Source organism: Pleuronectes platessa, chromosome 3 (assembly GCF_947347685.1).
Source record: "Pleuronectes platessa chromosome 3, fPlePla1.1, whole genome shotgun sequence".
Lineage (NCBI taxonomy): Eukaryota > Metazoa > Chordata > Actinopteri > Pleuronectiformes > Pleuronectidae > Pleuronectes > Pleuronectes platessa.
Window position 1 is genome coordinate 5,683,519 of NC_070628.1, and position 20,517 is coordinate 5,704,035.

The 20,517-nt window shown below is 43.0% G+C and overlaps 1 protein-coding gene across 1 annotated transcript in view; it reads right to left on the reverse strand.

The window, feature by feature from the left end:
• Positions 1-2,591: 2,591 nt before the first annotated feature.
• The window catches only part of LOC128429401 (protein sidekick-1-like), a 54,388-nt gene continuing 36,462 nt past the window's right edge, over positions 2,592-20,517 (reverse strand). The window contains exon 5 of the mRNA XM_053415511.1: positions 2,592-2,698. Coding sequence (XP_053271486.1) covers positions 2,592-2,698 — 107 coding nt within the window. The remainder of the gene's footprint in view (positions 2,699-20,517) is intronic.

Consider the following 20,517-nt stretch of genomic DNA (forward strand, 5'->3'; position numbering starts at 1 on the left):
ATCCCGCTTCCATGACACCACGAGGCTGTCCACCGGCCTGAGAGGAGGAGGAGGAGATGAGGAGATGAGGAGATGAGGAGAAGGAGGAGAGGAGAGGAGAGGAAAAGAGAGAAGTGTTGAGAATCGCACGAAAGGCAAAAGAGTGACAGAAGGCAATTACAACATATTAAATCCATCAGTTTACGTGTCAATGAGGCAGGAAATGAAAGTTGACAGTGTGCACATCAGAGCCGACAGCTCCACTCAGCATGAAGGAGCTCCACTCAGCTCCTGGGCACGTTTGAGGAAAGGGACAGAGCCGAGTTTTCATGAAAAGTGAAATTTTGTTTTTAGGATAAAACAACTGAGACACAATTCTTTTTGAGACTCTTTTTTTGTGTGTGTGTGTGTTTGTGTGTGTGTTTGAGAGAAAATAGCATTAATAAGGCAAATCGTCCTTTCAATTGAAGCTCAATGTATTTGGTGCATTTTCATGAAATAATCCAATTCTTACAAGGAATCTGCATTAAAATGTTCAACTGACTCACAAGGGAAACAGAGGATTTGTCATAATCAGCAGCTGGACCTCTCGTCCAGATGTGTTCTCTTCATGCCAACATGAGCTTTAGTTAAATTATGGGATTTGTCTGCAAATAGTGAAAATAAATCTAAATCTAGAGACGTAAACATCAATCTTTAAATATCTCTGAGTGTGGCTGTGGATCAGGAGTAGAGTGGGTCGTCCACTAACCAGAGGGACTGGGGTTCGATCCCCGGCTCCTAGATTCCCCAATGTCGATATATGCACATAACTGCACGGCGTGAATGTGTCTCTTTCTGAATAAATATTTTATTATATTATTATTATGGAGATTATTAGTTTTGTTGTTATTATTGTCATCATGATTGAATTAAACTCAGTTCAACTAATATAGAGCTCAATACTAAAGTCAGACTTTCATTAAGACACAGCTCAGAGATCTCGAGCTGCTTCCTCCGTCAGATGAAACACCCGGAGGTAAAAACAAAGTTGAATGGAAAAACTTTTTTAATTCTCTGCGAGGCAGATATGTCAGAATTTAAACTTGCTTACTCAGCGGATTCTGTCCACAACAAAAGACTCTGAGAGTGAAAAGCAGATTTGGAGCTCTTGATACCAGGCCTACTGGCGCCGCCTGTTTTCACTCAGACTTCTAATTATTTTTAGTTCTTTTACCAGGACGGCACTGGTGCATAAGACTGGGTGACTTGATGGTTAATGGATCTGGATTTGTTCTGAGGCTACAGAATTATCTCTGTGGACTATTCTTCAGCGGCTGCCTGTCTGATATCAGAACTGGTCCCTGAGGAGAGGATTGTCGCTGGTAGAAGGAAATACAGGAGACGCTGTGCTGATTTGTCTGCAGCTGTCAAACCAGTACAGCAGCTTTACAAAGACCAAACGATTCAGTGTTGAATGGAGAATAAAAAAAGAGACTCGTTTGACAACAGCTCTCATGTTTCTCTCTTTACCTTAAGTGCTGCCTCACTGGTCGAGTGCTCAGAGAGAAACACAGGGACTTCTGCTCCTAGTGAACTAGAGGCCGGATGAACTCGGTCTAAATAACTCCCACTAACAGAGGAGCAGAGCTTCTGCAGGTTTAAACCAGTCAAGTAGGAAACATATGAAGGAATATCAGAGTCTACAAATTCCATATTACTTCACCATATCACCATAATTGAAGATAAGGTGTATTTGCTGAGTGGAGAATAAAACTTATTATACTACGTTATCTCACAAACTGCAGGGACAGGTGGTATTCAGGGTCTTTCACTGTCCTGCATTTATTCGTCTTATTGGTTTAACAACAAATGGTGAAAGTTGTATTTGTATATGGAGCTTTATACCACTCGAAGTTTCACAGTGCAGTGTTTTGCCATTCATCCATTCAGTGTGTCTATGGACAGCAACTATTCTATGACAGTGGCACAGCCGGCAGGGGCATATTGAGGTTCAGTTCTGCCCAGTTACTCCCAGTAACAGAGGGATGAGTGGAAACTGATATAGTTACTATAAACAACTCTTTTCCAGTATAAACACGTTTGTCCTCGTGAGCCAAAGAGTCTTAACGAGGGGACACGACGTTTCTGAGGTCCAAGTTAAAGTCAGGGTTTCAGGCCTGAGCTTGTTATGGATGAAGTTTGGGTAGGAAAAGAGTTAGAAGGTGCACAATGAAGTGTGTGTGTGTGTGTGTGTGTGTGTGTGTGTGCAAACAGTATTTGGCATGAGCCTGTGTAAATGTGTGGGTGTGTTTAGCTTCTCTGCTGATGTCAGATAGGACGACTTCTGTTTAAGTTAACTTGGTACTTGTGTGTGTGTGTGCCTGTGTATGTGTGTGTGTGTGTGTGTGTGCCTGTGCCAGTGTGTCTATACACTAATTCTGGTGGAAGAGAAATGCTGAGCAATGAGTTTATGTGGTGTCCTCTAATTGTCCTGGAAGAAAACAGGGCTGTCGAGCAAGAAAAGAATTATTCAATGCTTGTGTGTTTATGTGAGTGAGCTGTGTGTGTGTGTGGTGTGTGTGTGTGTGTGCGCGTGCATGTGTGCGTGCGTGCGTGTGCATAAAATACATTTACCTGGCGTTAGCAATGCACTCCAGTGTAGCCTCACTCCCGGCCACCACTGTTGTGTCTTTAGGTCCAATCACGATCGCTGGAGCCAAAAGCTCTGACTCAGGATCTGTGACAGAGAGAGAAAATATGAGAGGTGGTTTAGCTCATAAATCACACTCTGTGCACACACAGCAGCACAATCTGGAACTCAGTCCATAAGAGTCGCACACACAAACACACAGACACACACACACACACACGCTGTTGTAATTTTTCGTGCGTACACAATCTCACCCCGGACTATTCATCACGACACTTTTTCTAACAAACAGCATCACAGTGTCCACAGTGAACACATTTAGCTCGATTTGAACCCTGAGCTGTTTCTCGGACTAATTTTAGAACCGAGCCAAACGTTGAACAAGCGGTTCTGCAGGACGATGGGATGGATTTCTGCCATGTGAGAAATGTTAACTTGGGAGTCTCTCAGGATTCAGTCTCCCACAGATCTGATACAAACTGCACTGAGCTGGTTTTAATATCATTGAAGCAGCATCTTACACGCTGGACTGAGCCGGGGCTGTGACGCAGATAAACTGAACCACCCCCCCCCCCCCCCCCCCCCCGCCATCTGTGGGTCAATACTCCCTCTGTTTGTGTCTTTCAGTTCAAAGCAGGATTGAACCAAGTAACAAGTTGTGATTCCTTTTGTCAGCGTTTTTTTTAGCGGTTAGTGTTCTGGAATCATCAGGACAAAAAACTCCACAGATCAGATCCCTGCTCAACCAGGTGATCGACCTGTTCAGTGTGAGGAATCCAGACTGATGTGAATAATAACACAAAGTACAAGTGTGAGTCTGGCTTGACACAAACAAATTCCCATCAATGGAAATATCAGGATTTCAGTAAGAATCCATTTAAGACCTTTAAAGACCATGTAAGTAATAACTATTATATAAAATCCTCAAATCTTACATCAGTATTTCCCAGTACAGTAAAATCCATACCTCGGAAGCTGATTGTGTTTGCAAAGCTCTGATTGAACTGAAAAACTTCCTGACGCACAACTCCCACTTTTATTTTATGCAATTTTTTTTATCTGCTGACAGGCAAGAGAAAATATTTTAAGACTTTTGTTTAGGAAATTCAAGACATTTTGAAAACTTGTAAGAAATGAAGAAATGTACATACAGTGTCATAATGGTGTTTTGGTATAAGTGGAGTAGAATTACTGACTATTACAGAATGATGGTTCATCATAAACATAATCATTATTTGTCTGAAACACACAACCGGGTATAATAATGTATTAGAGACCGTTTGTGTGACAAAAGATTTACGAGCTAAAAGGTGCATTAAAGAGATTTCTAGTGTGTGTGTGTGTGCAAGATTATGATTGTGTGTTTTCAAAGGCTTTATGAAATGATATGACCCTTTCACGTGTAAAGTGTGACAAAAGTGTAAAAACAGAAGCCCGTTCCAATTAAATTGTAGATAAAAAAAAAAATGTTTATACTTCGTCAAGCCATCATTTGACAGTTATGTTCGTGCACGTGTGTGAACATCGTTGAGTTTCTCATTCATACGAGATGAATATGTAGATTCACAACGAGGGAGGAGTGGAGAGAACACATTAACAGGATCGCTCTGATGGGGGGTGGGATGTGAAGAGATGAAATGGAGGGGGGTCTGGGGGGGGGGGTGAGGAGCAGCTTTGATCTCTACTTTGAAGGGAAGGAGGAAAAGGTGGTAATTGACTGCGCTCTTTATTTCTCTTTCTCTCCATCATCTCTTTTTATATAAGCGAGAAAGAGCAGGAAAGTCACATCGCACTGTCACACGGAGGAAGACATGCAGGAACAGTGAGACAGGTAAATGACAGCACACACACACAGACACACACACACACACACACACACACACACACACGTACATATACCTTTAGTTCTGTCTCTGTGAGGACACTCATTGACATAAGACACACACACACACAAACCAAACCTCAACCATCACAACTCAAACTGGTCCTGACAAAAAAGAGAAGTGCAAGTACACACTCTCCCACTCAACTGTCTCGACAGAAGTGAAGTCATTTATGGAAAACAAAAAAAAGGAACAGGAAGTAATAGACAAAGTCTTTATAACTCTCAGGTCCTCTTTCTCAGCTACACACACACACACACACACACACACACACACACACACACACACACACACACACACACTTGCAGAGGAGTTTTCATTGACTTCCATTTATTGTGGACAGCCTAACCAAAACCTCACGGCTAACCCTAACCAGGACCTCAGAAATTAGGTTTTGCCTCATTGGGACCAGGCTTTGCTGAAAAAGGTAAAGAGTTAACAAAACAAGTGCTCACACACACACACACACACACACACACACACACACACACACACACACACGAGGTAAGAGCTAATGATGGGTGGCACTGGAGGGTACAGGACAGACTGGGAGACATGCAGAGATAGAAGTGGAGTATAGAGTGTCCATTTGTCGTCCACTGTTGGGAGCAAAGGTCAGACAGGAGCTAGCAGCCGTCAGCTCAGCCTCAACGTGGATAATGAGTCCAACCTGTTAACTGGGGCTGAGTGTCTGATGGGAGCAGACGGACAAACCAGCAGAGCGGCGAACACACCGAAGTGACAAAAGAGAACATGGAGGAAAGAGAAAAGGGCTCAGAAGAGGGAAGTCGGGTTTATATGCAGATCAGAAATGCGAGGGGGGGGGGGGGGGGGGGGGGCGTGCAGATGGCCTTCTTCTTCTTCTGGAGTGACAGACACGATAGTGGAAGTAGAGGGGAAAGCAAAACGCCATATGGTTGTGTGATCCGCTCTATTCTTTCTCTCCGTCAGTGCCTTTTTTCCTCGGAGGAGAATCTCCAGCATTTCATTTTCATCTGTATCTCACGTTCCCTTCTGCCCGTGTTCCCTCTCGTGTTCCCTATCATCCACTTAGCTCCTCCTCTTTGTTGTCAGGGATTAATTAATTCATCTTCCTCAATTTACACAAGGAGAAACATTCAAACTGACAGACAGAGTTTATGTGTGTGTGTGTGTGTGTTTGTTTGTGTGTGTATGTGTGTGTGTGTGTCTGTGCTGTGGCAGCTAAAAGGCTCCCTGTTAAGACTGTCCAGAAGTTTAATCTAACTCTAGTGGATTCCTCATTTAGCAAATGAGAAACACCATGTGGCAGAGAGTGGGAGTGGAGGAGGGAAGGAGGGCAGAATAGAAATTGCCGGGTTGTAGCGTAAACGAAGTGAAAGCACAACAACAAGTCTGAGGAGCTTCATTAAGGAGCGAGGGCTGATTAAACCAGGAGCTTAAAATACAAAAGGCTGTTTAAAAATAAATCTAAAGTGATGATGGGGAGAGGAACAAGTGTGTGTGTGTGTGTGTGTGTGTGTGTGTGTGTGTTAAAGTGTTTGTGCACATGGCTCATAGACTGTACATGAAGATACCACGTCTCAGTTGTGCTTTTAAATTAATTTGGAGCCAGCTAGCAAACAATTTGTTTGATATAAACTTTTTTTCTGACTCTGTTAACATGGAGTAGACAGAGTTTATCCCCAATACCGCAGCCAGCCACTAGGGGGTGATCAGGAGGATTTGGGTTCACTTTTGTGTGTTTAATGTTGTGTCTTTATCTACAGTTCATGACATGGCTAGGATAGTGTCTGACTGATCCTTATGCAGAATATCGATATATAACCTATATTATACAACCCATATAAACATAGGATTCATATCTTTTGAACCATACATATAGGGTAGTTACTAAATTTAGCCTCTATGTTGGATAGAAGATTTGGTACTAAGGATATTTTCTCTTTGTTTCTCTCCGTTAATAACATGCCCCCGGATTATTCTCCATTAAAAGGACCTTTTCCCAGTGCAGTATATTGCACTACATTAAATAAAATACAATATATCTCCTGGGCCTTGGAGGTGGATCTACTTCTGCACCACAGAGGCAGTGACACACACTGCAGCATTCAAAACGCTCTCGTCAGTGCAATCACTGCTGATTGACAGTCGAGTGCTGCTGAGGTGACACAGCTGTAGAAGAGTGTGAGGCAGAAAAATCCCAAATTAAATCAAGGATGGAAACGATGAAAGAAGAAGAAGAGAAAAAAAGAAAAGAATCAGGGCTGGTTAAAAAAGGATTGTTGCAGCTTTAGGGCAGGAAGGAGATAGAGATGGATCGACAGAGAGAGAGAGAGAGAGAGAGAGAGAGAGAGACGGAGGGAGAGATGAAAGGCTATTCCATCCACAGATTAGAGCGTAATCCCTCTTTGAATGGATTCTCAGATTACAGCTTGTTCTGCTATTAAATGTGCCAGTCACTCCACACCACCTCTGTGTGTATGATCTTTCTATGACTGTAAATCTGAGTGTTTTAAGCCTTTGAGTCCAATCTCTGCGGAGACCTCGAGAGCAGAGGGATGGGCGGGGGGAGAAGACACACACACACACACACACACACACACACACATCTTTCCATGCATATACACACAAACACACACACAAATACAGACATCCTCACACGGGCAGCCTGGTGTTAGCTGTGTATTAATAGAGTTGTCAGATACGTGTCTGCAGAGTCCACAGCCAGCCAACACATATCACAGTGAGGCCGTACACACAACAAGAGAGGGAAACAGCTGAAGAAAGACAGAGGAGAGAAAAGAGAGAGAGAATGACAGAAAGGGAAGGGCACCTGGAAACGAGAGGTTCAAGAAAATGGGAGGGTTCTTTTTTTTTGTTCAATATTTTAAAGAGTTTTTTTGGAGGGTATACAAAAATAAATGGAAAGGAGAAGGAGATCATTTGCTGAACTCTCTGGAGAGCATGGCATGTGTGTGTGTGTGTGTGTGTGTGTGTGTGTGTGTGTGTGTGCGCCAGTAGGGCGAATGTTTGTGTGTGCCACTGAGCTCATTAATGCTTCATGCTGACAGCTAAGTGTCATCGTCTGACTACACTTGCCTTAGAATGCCAATATAAAACCACAAGTCAAGACATGGCACAGGCACACACACAGTCACACACTCACACAAACACACACACACTAACACACACACACACTTAGAGCAGAAGATCCAAGCCCCAAGGGGAGACAGACACAGACAATAGGAAAGCAGAGAGAGGACCGAGAGAGATGCCCCATTTTAAATATTCATCTTTTCCTTCAGCTGCCAAAGCCTCTATCTATCTCTGTCATCATGCCACACAAGTGATGGGAGGAGGGGATGGAGAGACGGAGGAAGGAAAGAGAGAGAGAGAGAGGGAAGGAGGAGAAGAAGAGGGGAAACATGTGGCGGTAATGGAGAGGCAGAGGAGGACTTAGGCTCTCAGGAGCGCTCCATGATTATTTGAGTCATTGGGAGTTTTATATTAGTTGCGATGTTTTGGCTCGATGATGAAACACACAATGACATAATGAGGTAACGTTTCATCATGGAAAAATAAAGGTATGTGCAACTGCTTCATATCTGCAAGCACACACACACACACACACACACACACTTTAGATATAGCCTACATATGACATATAGCACCTATAACATGTAACTTTTAAACTACTCCCGAACAGGGATATAAATTGACTCCAGCGCTCGCTTCTCATTGGTGGTAGTAGCTGCGCTGATGATGCTAGCTAGCTACAGGCAACTGACACTCAAGCTAAAACTTCCCTTCTGCACTTCTGGATTTATGTTCTGCACCTGTCAAGACACATTCTACAACAGACAGAACCACTGCACCGATTCTGTAAGTCAGCAGATTCTAAAGTGTGGCAGCCGGGGGGGGGGGCTTAAAGGCAAAGCCAAAGTTTTTAATTATCTTCTGCGTACGTCTTTAATATCTTAACACATTAAAAGACATTTACACAAAATTTAAAATCTGCAGTATCTCTAAAGACCTTCACACACTTCTCGCATTTTTCCGTGCAGGATATTAATATTTTTCAAACCAACTTTCACATCATCGTGTTATTACAGGTTATATTTTTTCAACCCTGCTGGATTTTCCAAGGTTTTTTTCTTCTGAAATATGTGAGAAAAGATCCGTGTTGTTGACAACGTCACGTTTTTAATCTGTAGTCATAGTAGAACCACTTTCTCCTCCGTTCAGTCTGACATTAAGTTTATTTGTAGATTTATTTACTATAATTGTCTTTATCCATTGCTCACAGTTATTTTTGTATATCATACCATACTCTTTGTATATTATTTGTATATATAAGTCTATATACACATATTTATACATGTGTACATGTTATTATTATTATTATATTCTGTCTAACAATAACATTACCAGCATATCATCAGTACTATTACCATCATCTTGCCACTGCACCTTATCTACCTATTTATCTTGTGTTTCTGTTTTTATTCTTTCTACCTCAATATTTTTATTTTATTCTATTGTATTGTATTTTATTGTATTCAAATGTACCGGCTGCATCCATCCATCCATCCATCCATCCATCCATCCATCCATCCATCCATCCATCCATCCATCCATCCATCCATCTTTCTATCTTTCTATCTATCCATCCATCTATCTATCTATCTAAATCTGATGCGGCCGACTTGAAGCTATGATCAAGCAACTGGTGACACGACTCCTGTCGAAGAGCCTGAATGAACCACAGCTGGGACTGTTTCACTAACAAACAGGAACTTCCTTAGTCAAATTAAATACTATGGTTTTGTGCCAGCTGTTGAACAGTTCTTCAAACTGTTTGACCTCCTGACCCGACCACTGGAACTCTCCCAGTCCGTCTGTCTGCCTCAAAGCTTGTTGTGTCCTGGTATGTAGATTTTATAATTAAGGAAAGGGACTTTAGTATGGTCTTAATTTCCCTAGTAGCCGTTTTATCTTGATCTTTAGAATCATTCATGAATGTAAATATTCACTCGTGTTTTAATTCTCCTCCAGTGCTGATTACTTGCGTCACTGTTCCAAAGTGGAAGAAATTAGTAAGAGCTACTTCACTTATTGCTTTTTCTTAAAGATAAGTGTGTCTCGTCTACTCTTAAGAGACATCTTAAAGCACAACTTCACTCTTGGGCCAGCAAAGATGAATAAATACACTAAGTTCTCTCTGTTTTACAAAGTTTCACAAGCACCGCTGCAAACCATCAGGTTATCTGACTGTGTGTTCAGAGGTCGAAAGAGAACTGACCTTGAGGTGAGAGGCGGCTGGCTGAAGGATTTTCTTACTAGCACTGAGGCAGAAACACTGAAACCTGGAATAGTGGAGCATCTTTTACAGCATGCACCCCCCACCACTGCCAATGTGACCTTCAGCAAAGCACTTAGCTGAGCGGCCCTGAGCTCTGACCCCCCCCCCCCGCGGAGGTAGAGGGTCACAGGAATATGTGTCTCTGTTTAAAGAGAAGGAGCACGAGAGAAAGAGCAGGGAGAGATAATGTAAATGTAAATGGTTCTTTACCTGTTGACCCACGGTTCTTCTTGCCAACTGTCCATCAGCCGGAGAGAATGAGATGAAGAGAAATGGAATGAAAGAGGGGGGAGGTAGAAAAGGGGAAAACAGGAGAGAGATAATTTAGATTTCAAGTGTTTCCTCCGGTGGCGTCAAAGAAAAAACACACATTTAACAAAAAACACATGAAAAAGACTCAAAAGAAGAACACAAGCTTTTTCAAGACAGCGGCTCTGAGCTGTCTCTGAATTGAGGAGCAAACAGGAAGAGGAGCATCCTCCCTGAGAAGGAGGAGGAAGAAGAAGAAGAAGAGAAAAAACACACAACAAACAAAGACAAGAATCAAGAGACAGAGAAATGGATGAGAGGCAGGAAGAGGGAACGCCATGTTATCACGGAGTCCAGAGGAAGACGAGCTGTTAGCGGCTCATCCATCACCTGCCAGTCGACAGAGTGTTGTCTCTCATTCACTCTTTTCTTCTGGCCTCTATCATCTCTCTCTCCCTGCGTGTGTCACGAGTCGGGAGCGAGCAGGACCGGAGGCTGGGAGGAAGTGATGGCATTGACATTCTACTGGCAGAAAATCTACATTCACAATTCATCTATCAATACATCCCCCCCCCCTCCCCCCTCCTCTCGCACTGCTGTATAGCCACTGAGCCACTCAATCAACACTTGAATACTGTGTGTGTGTGTGTATGTGTTTGGATCTGAGAGTGTGTGTGTGTGTGTGTGCGTCAGGGACTTAATTTAGATTCTGACGTAGAGCATCAGTGCAAAGTTCGCTCAGTATGTGCAACACGCATGCACACACTCACACTCACACACACACACACAAACACACACACACACACACACACACACACACACACACACACACACACGGTATGGGACACGTGATCAAGCGTGAGCAAGCCAGCTGACGAGAAACAGGAAAAAAAAAAAAAAGCTGCTTCAGTATAAAACTGAGAAGAACTGAAGAAGAAGAGGCAGAGAAAACTTTGGAAGAATAAAGAGTTTTTATTTTTATATTTTCTTGTTCTCGTTGAAGAATCTGTTCATGAACCTCACATCACATGGATTCCTTCAGGTTGAATAGACACCAGTGTAGAAAGGCACCAGGCCCAGATTGATCGTAAACAGAACTAAAGAGGCCAATTTAACTAGAACAGTGTGTGCTGTTCAGATGCCGGGCCTGGGAAGTCTATTATTTTGGAGAATGAGGAAGAGGGTCACGCACACAAATCCAAACAGACACACACAAAACACAGGAACTTGCAGGCTTTGGTCTGGGGGGCATACGACTGTGGTTGTGTATTCAAATGAAGCGTCATCCTGAGTCATCCTCAGTTACGAATGGGAACAATGGGGACATCGGGGGACAACAGGGAAACCGTGTGTGTGTGTGTGTGTGTGTGTGTGTGTTCCTTCACAACACAAATCATCCGATGTTCTTGAGGTTAAATCCACTAAACCACATTTTCCGGTAACTTTCCCTCCCGTCATTGTTTTTCCTCCGATCCTTTGAAAAGCCTGAGATCATCGCTGTGTTTACCGACCCGCGTTTCACAGCAGATAAAATATAACTGCAGCCGTGCAGGTGAACAACAGCTTCCTGTTTCATCTCTACACACACAACACTCCACCGCTCAATATATAGATGAAATGAGAGTGATTTAAAAAAAATACAAATGTAAAAATATTAGTGTGTGTGTGTGTGTGTCTAAGTGTGTCTCAGCCTTGAGTATGATTTGTATTCATGAATTCACTATTGTGTATTCAGTGCCTGAAGGACCTACAAACAACCAGGTCACAGTGTCCTCTGTGTGTGCTCGCTACGATGTGTGTGTGTGTGTGTGTCTTTGCGTAGGTCTACCACAGGGAATTAGTACAGTATTTGTGTTGTGGATGTTTCTCCGTAAAACAATCCCACATGCCTCACCTGATCTTTCTGTGTGTGTGTGTGTGTGTGTTTGTGTGAAGGTGGTTGTTGCTATGTGTGTCATGTCTCACTCCTCCGGCTGAACTGTGCAGGCGCTGACCTCCTGGTCCCCAGCGGCGGGTCACCTGTTCACTGCAGCGCCTCCGCAGCCCCGGTGACTCAACACCTCCTCCCACCTTACACACACACACACACACACACACACACACACACACACACACACACACACACACACACACACACACACACACACACACACACACACACACACACACACACACACACACACACACACACAGACAAACACACACACACACCTGCCGGGCCTCCCTTCTTCTCTACCCTCCATCTACATACAACCAGATTCCCCCCCACCCCACCCCCCACCCTCAGTGATAATCTATTCTCCTGTTCAGCTTCGCCTCGTTCTCCCCCGTCCGCCCACCACAGAGTCCATTGTCACATTTCCCCGAGCGCATGGAGACTTTTTTTTTAGCAACACGTTTGAGTCGTTTCTCTCTCTCTCTCTCTCTCTCTCTCTCTCTCTACTGTTTTTAAAACCAGAGTTCACCCTCAGAACCCTTACCACTCCAATTTACCCTGTCAATCTCACTCCCTCATCCCTCTGTTCTTCACTCTCTCTCTCTCACACACACATGCACATCTATTTGAAATTCATATCAATGGCTATACAAATGTAACACTCCAATTTCCAACCCCGACACATTCACAGAGACCCACAAGGACTCTGGACCCCCGTCTACACACACACACACACACACGCTCACTCTCTCTCTCACACACAAAGTTGTGTCCAGTAAAATAATAGGCTGACTGGAGAGTTGACCCCAGATCTCAGAGCAGCCCCTGACAGACTCCCACCATCACATTCTGTAGTCAACGAGCCTCCTCTCCTCGCAGCCGGGCCGTCTGGCACACTTTGTAAATCTGACCAGAGCTGAGGAGAGCTTTCATTTAGACCCAGTGTATAAACAGCAGCGAGCAGGTTTACATATTAAAATGTAGATTTCATACAAGCCAACACGCTTCCTCCAGGTGTGTGAGCCGTGTCTTGTCTTCGGCTCGGATTCCTCTTCCCTCCTTAAACGTGCGCTGCGGGGAGATTACATCCTGCTGCTGTCCGCCTGTCTGAACCTAACACTAGCACCGGTTGACCTTTCCAATTTACCATGTCAATCATGTCAACACACACACACATACACACACACACAGACACACACACAGACACACACACAGATAGAATGCAGAGCCCACTCTCCCATATATACGCAGAAGTAAAAGTTGGTGTCAATCATCCTTGTTTGAATCTCAAATGTCACCAGGTTTTGACATTCTCTTTGCTCACCGCCCAAAAAGAAGAAGGTTAGCACACACCTGACTTCCTCCTCTATTTTTCATTTCTCTCTCTCTCTCTCTCTCTCTCGCCACCGTCTCGTTCTTCTGGAATCTAATTAGAGCTCTTCTCTTCTCTTGTTGCATGAACTCTCTTTAGACTTGTTGGGTCTGTTCTCCGTGTCCAGAACAGATGTAGCACTCAAATCTGCACTTGAGACAAAAAGCCACCGATCCCTTGTTAAGCGTTACCTCATGAGTCGAAAACAAAGAGAGAGCGAATGAGCCGAGGAGTTTAAATGTGCCAGTGAAAAGGGATTCAAACAAACAAGAGCCCCCCGAAAAGGAAAGAGCAGAAGTACAAGGGAGAAACATAAAGCATGAGAGTGCCATGTAATGAACAAGGAAAAAGGAGATGTTCGATTCCCACCGGGAGACTAATGACGGCATGGGAGGGATCTCACATCATTTACAATTCAAAGGAGAGTTGCTTCCTCCAGTTCTTTGGGCTCTGACTCAAGTCGCTGCATTCGTACTCGTACATTCAAGTGTTTGAAATCCTGTATCGGTAATGACCCCCCCAGCTGAAGAACGCACGTCATGTGACCACTCCCCCATGTAAACACAGAGCATGTTGTTTACTCTTCCTCACGAGAAACAACAACGGTGAAAAGTAAGGCGAGGGATTTCTTTTCTTGGACAAACAACAAGGTGGAGATATGAGTGTTTACGATATATAGCGTCTTCCCACTGGTAATCGAGTTGTAACTGATAAGAGCCAATCAGGAAGCAGGAGTGGCGTCAACATCAGTGAAGCTTGGTTAGTTTCTATCTAGCTAGGACAGATAATTGCTCTACAAAGAGAAGAGGAGGTCTCTGATCCTGCAGGAGAAACAACATGGAGGACAAGTCTCAGACAGAGGGGAAGGTGAAGTCGAAGGTGTTCTTTGAAAAGTCGTTGATATCACGTGTGTGCTCCCCTGCACCTCAGTTACCAGATGGAGAAGGAACAACAAGTGACAACAGGAGATCCATCATCGCTAGATCACGTTGCCGCAGGGTAATCCCCAATCTCCCACTCCTCCTCCACAGTCACTCCTTCTTTGTCTTCATCCATCCATCCCTCTCTAATCGCGTCTCTCTGTCCCAAGGACTCAAAGCACAGTGCCTAAGAGACCCTCAGCATAACTAAACAGGCGCACATAATAAGAGGATACTGCATTTTAAGTGCCTCCTTTGGAAACGAGTGGTTTTCTAGCAGAGCCTCTGCTTCTGACACGGTCCATTCATTTACTACAGGCCAGCTGATGTAGGGACGAGGCCTGGAGGAGCGGGACAGATCAATGGAGGGCTACATGTCCTGGCATTTTCCTCGGGCACTTCCTTGAAGGCTAAGACACTCGCTCACAAACTCACAGTCTTTGGAGCAGAATGAAAAACATCAATACTGTACTAAGACTTTACTGATGCCCTTTGGGGAAACTGCCCTGAAGAAGCTGCTGCTGTGCGATGCAGCAGTTCACTGAGTGTTCCTACTTATTCTTATTATCTACTGCTGTCTGCAGTCAGGACTCATTTCATGTGACAACTGTCAGAGACATGTGGGGACTTCTCTTTCCCACAATCAGTGAAAGCTTATTAGAGCTTTGGACACATCAAAAATGTGACTGTTGCCTGAAAATCCTTTTTGGAGCCAGATATGGATTTTTTGGGCTCTGATGCTGTCACTGATATTTTAGGGAGTAGAACATTTCAGACATGAATATATATTTTAATTTTTTTTTGAATTCCTAATATATAGTTATCATTCCCTGATGATAAATACATGTAACTGAGGCTTAACATTGTACAGTTTGATCATAAACTGTACTATGAATAACCATAATTAAATATATATGTCTGCTATTTCATTAAGAAAATATTTTTTTTCGTTCAGGCGCCAAGTCCTTTATAAACCAACCCTTCAGAATACAACATGAAACGATGCAGAATACACGGAATACAAGAAAACATAAAGCTATTACTAATACTGTCATATTTACCATATACAAAAAAATACACTTTACAAATACAATCTAAATACAATAAAATAAGATAATCCTTTATTGGTCACTTTGCCAGTCTTCCCTTGTTCATGATTGGTTCACAACCTGCCGGTGATAAAGTCGACGCTTGTTTTATTGTTTTGTTACACTTTCATAACAAAATAAGATGCCAGTGTATTTAAATTAGCTTCTTAATCTATTTATATGGTTTCAAAACCATTTAGGATCCATTCATCTCACTGAAACTGACACTGGGCCATCTAACACAGATAGAAACCAAGACAATGTGAGACTTGTGCGATTGTTGTTTTCTAAATGCGTCTTTAGTCTAAATGTTTGTTTCAGATCTCAATTTAATTACATTCCGTTCTCCAACAACATCACAGTGAGGCCTGTGTATTCCAGTTCAGTGGGTAACAGGACAGTTCAATTAACATCACAGTGAATACAAGACGCACCCGGAGCCCATCACTCTGACACAAGGGCAATAAATCACCGAGAGCCCAGCACTTCAAGGTCTGAGATTATTTGTCCCAAAATGATTTATAGCACCTCCTGTAGGCTAATAATAGGATTGCTGATAGAATTATTGAAACGTAGGAAAGACAGGACACTGAGACACACACAGAGACAGATGTTACCAACGTCCACACGTTTGTTCTTTGCAGCCAGGAAGGAGAACACAACTCAGAGTGTGTAGACTACAACATGCTTGGCAATAGTTTATGTAGTTGCAGAGATTAGGCCACTGAGTATTTCCTGAGAGAAAAGGATAAACCATTAAAATGTGTGTCACCGTCTACATGATGTGAGAAAAAACACGACATGTTTGTTTTATCACACAAAAAACACAAAGCCTCAAAATAGGAAGCTTTGTACGAGCTAAAAATCTCCAATTAAATAAGAAATAAAAACAAATAATAATAATTAAAAGGTTATTTTATGGCACTGTTTTGTTTTACGACTTGTTTTACTGACTTCAAGTTGCCAGGAGATAACCTGTGGCTGGTTAGTGACCCTCTGCAGCTCTGATGTGGTTTTTAAATCAGCTCAATGCTTCACATGAGTCGGGGCCTTTTTTCTGAAAGGAGCTGATTCTATTCATCAAATTAACGTTAAGTGTTGCTCACTCACATAATCTCTTTGTTTTCTTCTAATAACTCAATAAAGGATGCCTCAAAAAAGAAAAGAACGACATTGAGGCGAAGTGTCCTCGAGTATCTCACCTGCAAATGTTTTATATTGTCAAAATTGTACTAACAACTGACACACCAATATTAAACTATGTTCCTGAAACAAAGAACAGACGATTTCATTCTCCCAATCTCACCCATGTCCACATTTATAAGTGTTTTTCGTGCCCGTGTCTTTACGTCCGTGTTTATATGTAAAGCGATCACTCATCGGGGGGGAAGAAGAGTTCAGGCCTGTGTCTGATTAATAGCTTAATAGATTGTGTGGCTCAGAGATTGATTTGTCGGGTCTGGACTTTAACAGATTCATTAGAACGGCGATAGATCTGTGAGATCTTACTGAAGCTGTTTCCACCAGGCTCCGGACAGCACATGACGGGTAATGGACATCATCCGTCTGTCGGTCTGTCAGTCAAACACTGCTGTAATGTAAGTGTGTGTGTGTGTGTGTGTGTGTGTAATAAACACAAACACACATCTCCCACTTTCTTTCAATCACTCCAAACAACCAGGTAGGTGGGAGGAGGGGTGGAGGGGAGTAGCATTGGGAGGAAGAGGGAGGAAGAGAAGGGAGGAAAAACTATATTTGGATTAAAACATCCTGTTGATCTATTCCTGTTTCCAGCTTCCCCCTCTCCATCTTCAACTTTTACACTCTGCCTCTTTCTTCCTCCAGATCCATCTCCATCATCCTCAAAGCTTTCCACAGCTTCGCACTCGCAACCCCCGCTCTGTCCTCGTCTACCTTCTCCTCATTTGCAAAAAAAACACATGTATTGTACACGTGTATTGCATATGGGACAGGAGGAGAGACACACAAACACAAACACACACACAATTATGTATTGCTCTACTTATGAATTAACAAACATGTGCTAAAAGTGTCTGTAATTTAGCGAGGCTTTATCAAAAGAACCCCCCCCCCACACACACACACACACACACACACACACACACACACACACACACACACACACACACACACACACACACACACACACACACACACACACACACACACAGTCTTTCTGACCGTGGTGTCAGCTCAACACACAGAAGCTAATGAATAAAATGGGGTCAATGTGTGTTTGTGCACAAGTGTGAATTCCAGTGTCCGCCTCCATTAGGCTCTGAAGACTTTGACTTGTGTGTGTTAATGTTTGTGTTGATATATTGTGAGGATACAAAGCATCACCGGTTTTCCAAGGTCAAGAATAAACAGGTCAGGTTCATTCAATACAACAGATTTTGTTTGTACAGTCATTATTATGTATCTTCCCCGCTTATGGATTTTGCAGTGACGAAGATGTATTGTCATCACCGTGCAGCTCTAATGATGAATGGTAAATCTCTTAATGGTACTCGGTGGTTGTATTAGAAAGAAGCACGGCAAAGATAAATAACTTCGGTACACACACACGCACACACACACACACACACACACACACACACACACAAGCTGTGGAATAAATCAACATAATGTGATGATTGTGATCTAAAACTCTTGGAATGTACTTACTGGGATATCAATGTTTATTTTTCAGGTACGTGAGGATGAGCTTATTTGAGCCTTTTACTTCAAATTAAAAGCTGAAAAATTGTTTCCTGTAGCATTAGTGAGGATTTGAACATCGATATTGATGAACTCCACACGGCCAATTTGTAATATTTCAACAATTTTGATTAGCAGGTTTACAAAAAAATGACAGGATGGATTATCATGACGCGTGGTGGTTTATAGGTCAGGAGAGAACCCATTAAATATTAGTGCAGATCCAGGGAGTGGATCAAAACTTTATTTAACTTTAGAATAATTCATGAATCTTGAGGAAACCGATTAGGCACATTTAGGGAACTAATATCTATGAGTGTGATAATTTGTGCAGCTTGATTTGATTCAAAGGAAATGTTGTTTTGTAGTTTTTTATAAGAAACAATGATAAACAGGCAGATTTGTAATTTTTTTGAGGCAGCAAACACTTAAACTTTTACCCAGATTGTTCTAGCCATTGTTTCAAATCTAAAAATTCCTTTTTGTGATGGTGTTGTTGTAGGTTGGTCCACGTTTTTGTGTTAATTGCTTTGTTTACTCGGGGAAACAAGTCGCACAACACAACACATCACAGTGAATCTCATGAACAACCCCAGAGGGAGTAAAAGGCTTGTTCTGCTTATTCAGTGAGAATTCTGAATTGAGACAGATCATCACAAAAAGAATATATTTCATCTTTGGTCGTACAATTCTAGATAAACTGCGACACCCCCACTGGTTGTACTATATATTCCAATATCTGAATTTGTCAATGTCACGTCCACCAGCTCCCTTCTGGTCTCATCTGGGGTGGAGACCAGCAAACACACACTCACCCATCTCCTCTCTTTACTGGTTTCCCTTCCCTCTGCCATTAAACACATTCTCCTTCCTCAGCATCTCATCAAATCTCCTATTTACTCCAATCCTTTATCTTTCTTCTCTTCCCTCTATCCTATCTCTTTCATCTCTCGTTCTCTGCACCCACATCTACTGCTTCAAATTAACATCTGCTGACTGGCCTGCTCCACCAGTAACCCATCACACCCAGCAGGAAGCGCAGACAACACAAAGGGAGCGCAGTCATATTTCCTTTTGTATTGTGGCTCCTCTGAAAACGTGGTTATGAAAACTCCCCTGAATGCAGTCGAGGGGGGGGGGGGCTTTTTCTCACACAGTGATGAGTACCAAAATAAAACTGAGAACTGAGTCTGTCTACAGGAACACTGCATACAACACGAGTCCTTAGCTGGGACAAAACTGCTATTCAGAATATTAATGACCATGCACACTCACTGACACACACACACAGACACACACAGACACACACAGTTTGCCATAAGGACAGCCGTGTGACTGGCAGGATCATTAAAACCACGAGCCCAACGCTACTTATCTGCACACTTGACACCTCATTCCGTTTCCTGTGTGTGTTTCGTGTGTGCTCGTGCATTTCATCTCCTTAAGGGAGCCGAGTCGGGGCCGGTGCACAGTGTTTGTCCTGAGATGTGCATTAGTCAGCCTTGACGGTCCATCAACTACATTTCCGACTGTATCCTCCTCACAGACAGCACAATACTTCATCCTCCTGCTGCTGCGTCTCTCCAGCGAACACACGTGTCCACGCAAATTCTTCCATCTGCTTCATATTCTCACAAACGCACACAAACCCTACACACACACACACACACACACACACAAAGCCAAGGTTTGAGTAAGGTTCTGCCTCTACACCACTGAACATTAATTAAAACACAAGTTGTCTCGTAACTTTAACCTCCGTGTGCCCCCCCTGTCTCCAATAAACTCAAGGGCTGAATTAAAGCTGGAGGCAGACTTAGGTGAATCAACCTCCATTCACGGTTCAGCCAAACTGCCACTGGCTGTTACCAAGCAAAGCCTGTGTCTTGAAAAAGATGGCAAGTATGTTTAGGTTTATTTTTTAAGAGCAACAATCTGATGGTCAATATTGAATCCTGCTTTAGATGACCTTCTGAAATCTGTGGATGTAATCGTCAGACATTGTTTATCCCATTCGTCCAGACTGACTTTGGTACGAGGACATTCACTCCCTGGACAAGTCAGCAGCCAATCAGAGAGCAGACGTGTAGAGAGCAACAACCAATCACCCTAACCCCATGATCTGCATGAAGACAGTCTGAGGGAGGAGGAGAACCCAGAGAGAAACCATCATGAGATCACCACACAGAGAGATCATGGATGGACGTAAAGTTCATCTAAATCAACAAACTTAATCTCAGTATGTTAAGGACTAACTGTAAACTTTTTAAAGAGTTAATTGTGTCTCTTGAATGGAGTAAAGATGCCGTCCTACTACCACCTCCCCTTCAATCCCTTCACTGCTCAGTGTTCTGAATTCCCTGACACAACGAGTCAGAGTCAAACTTCCAGAC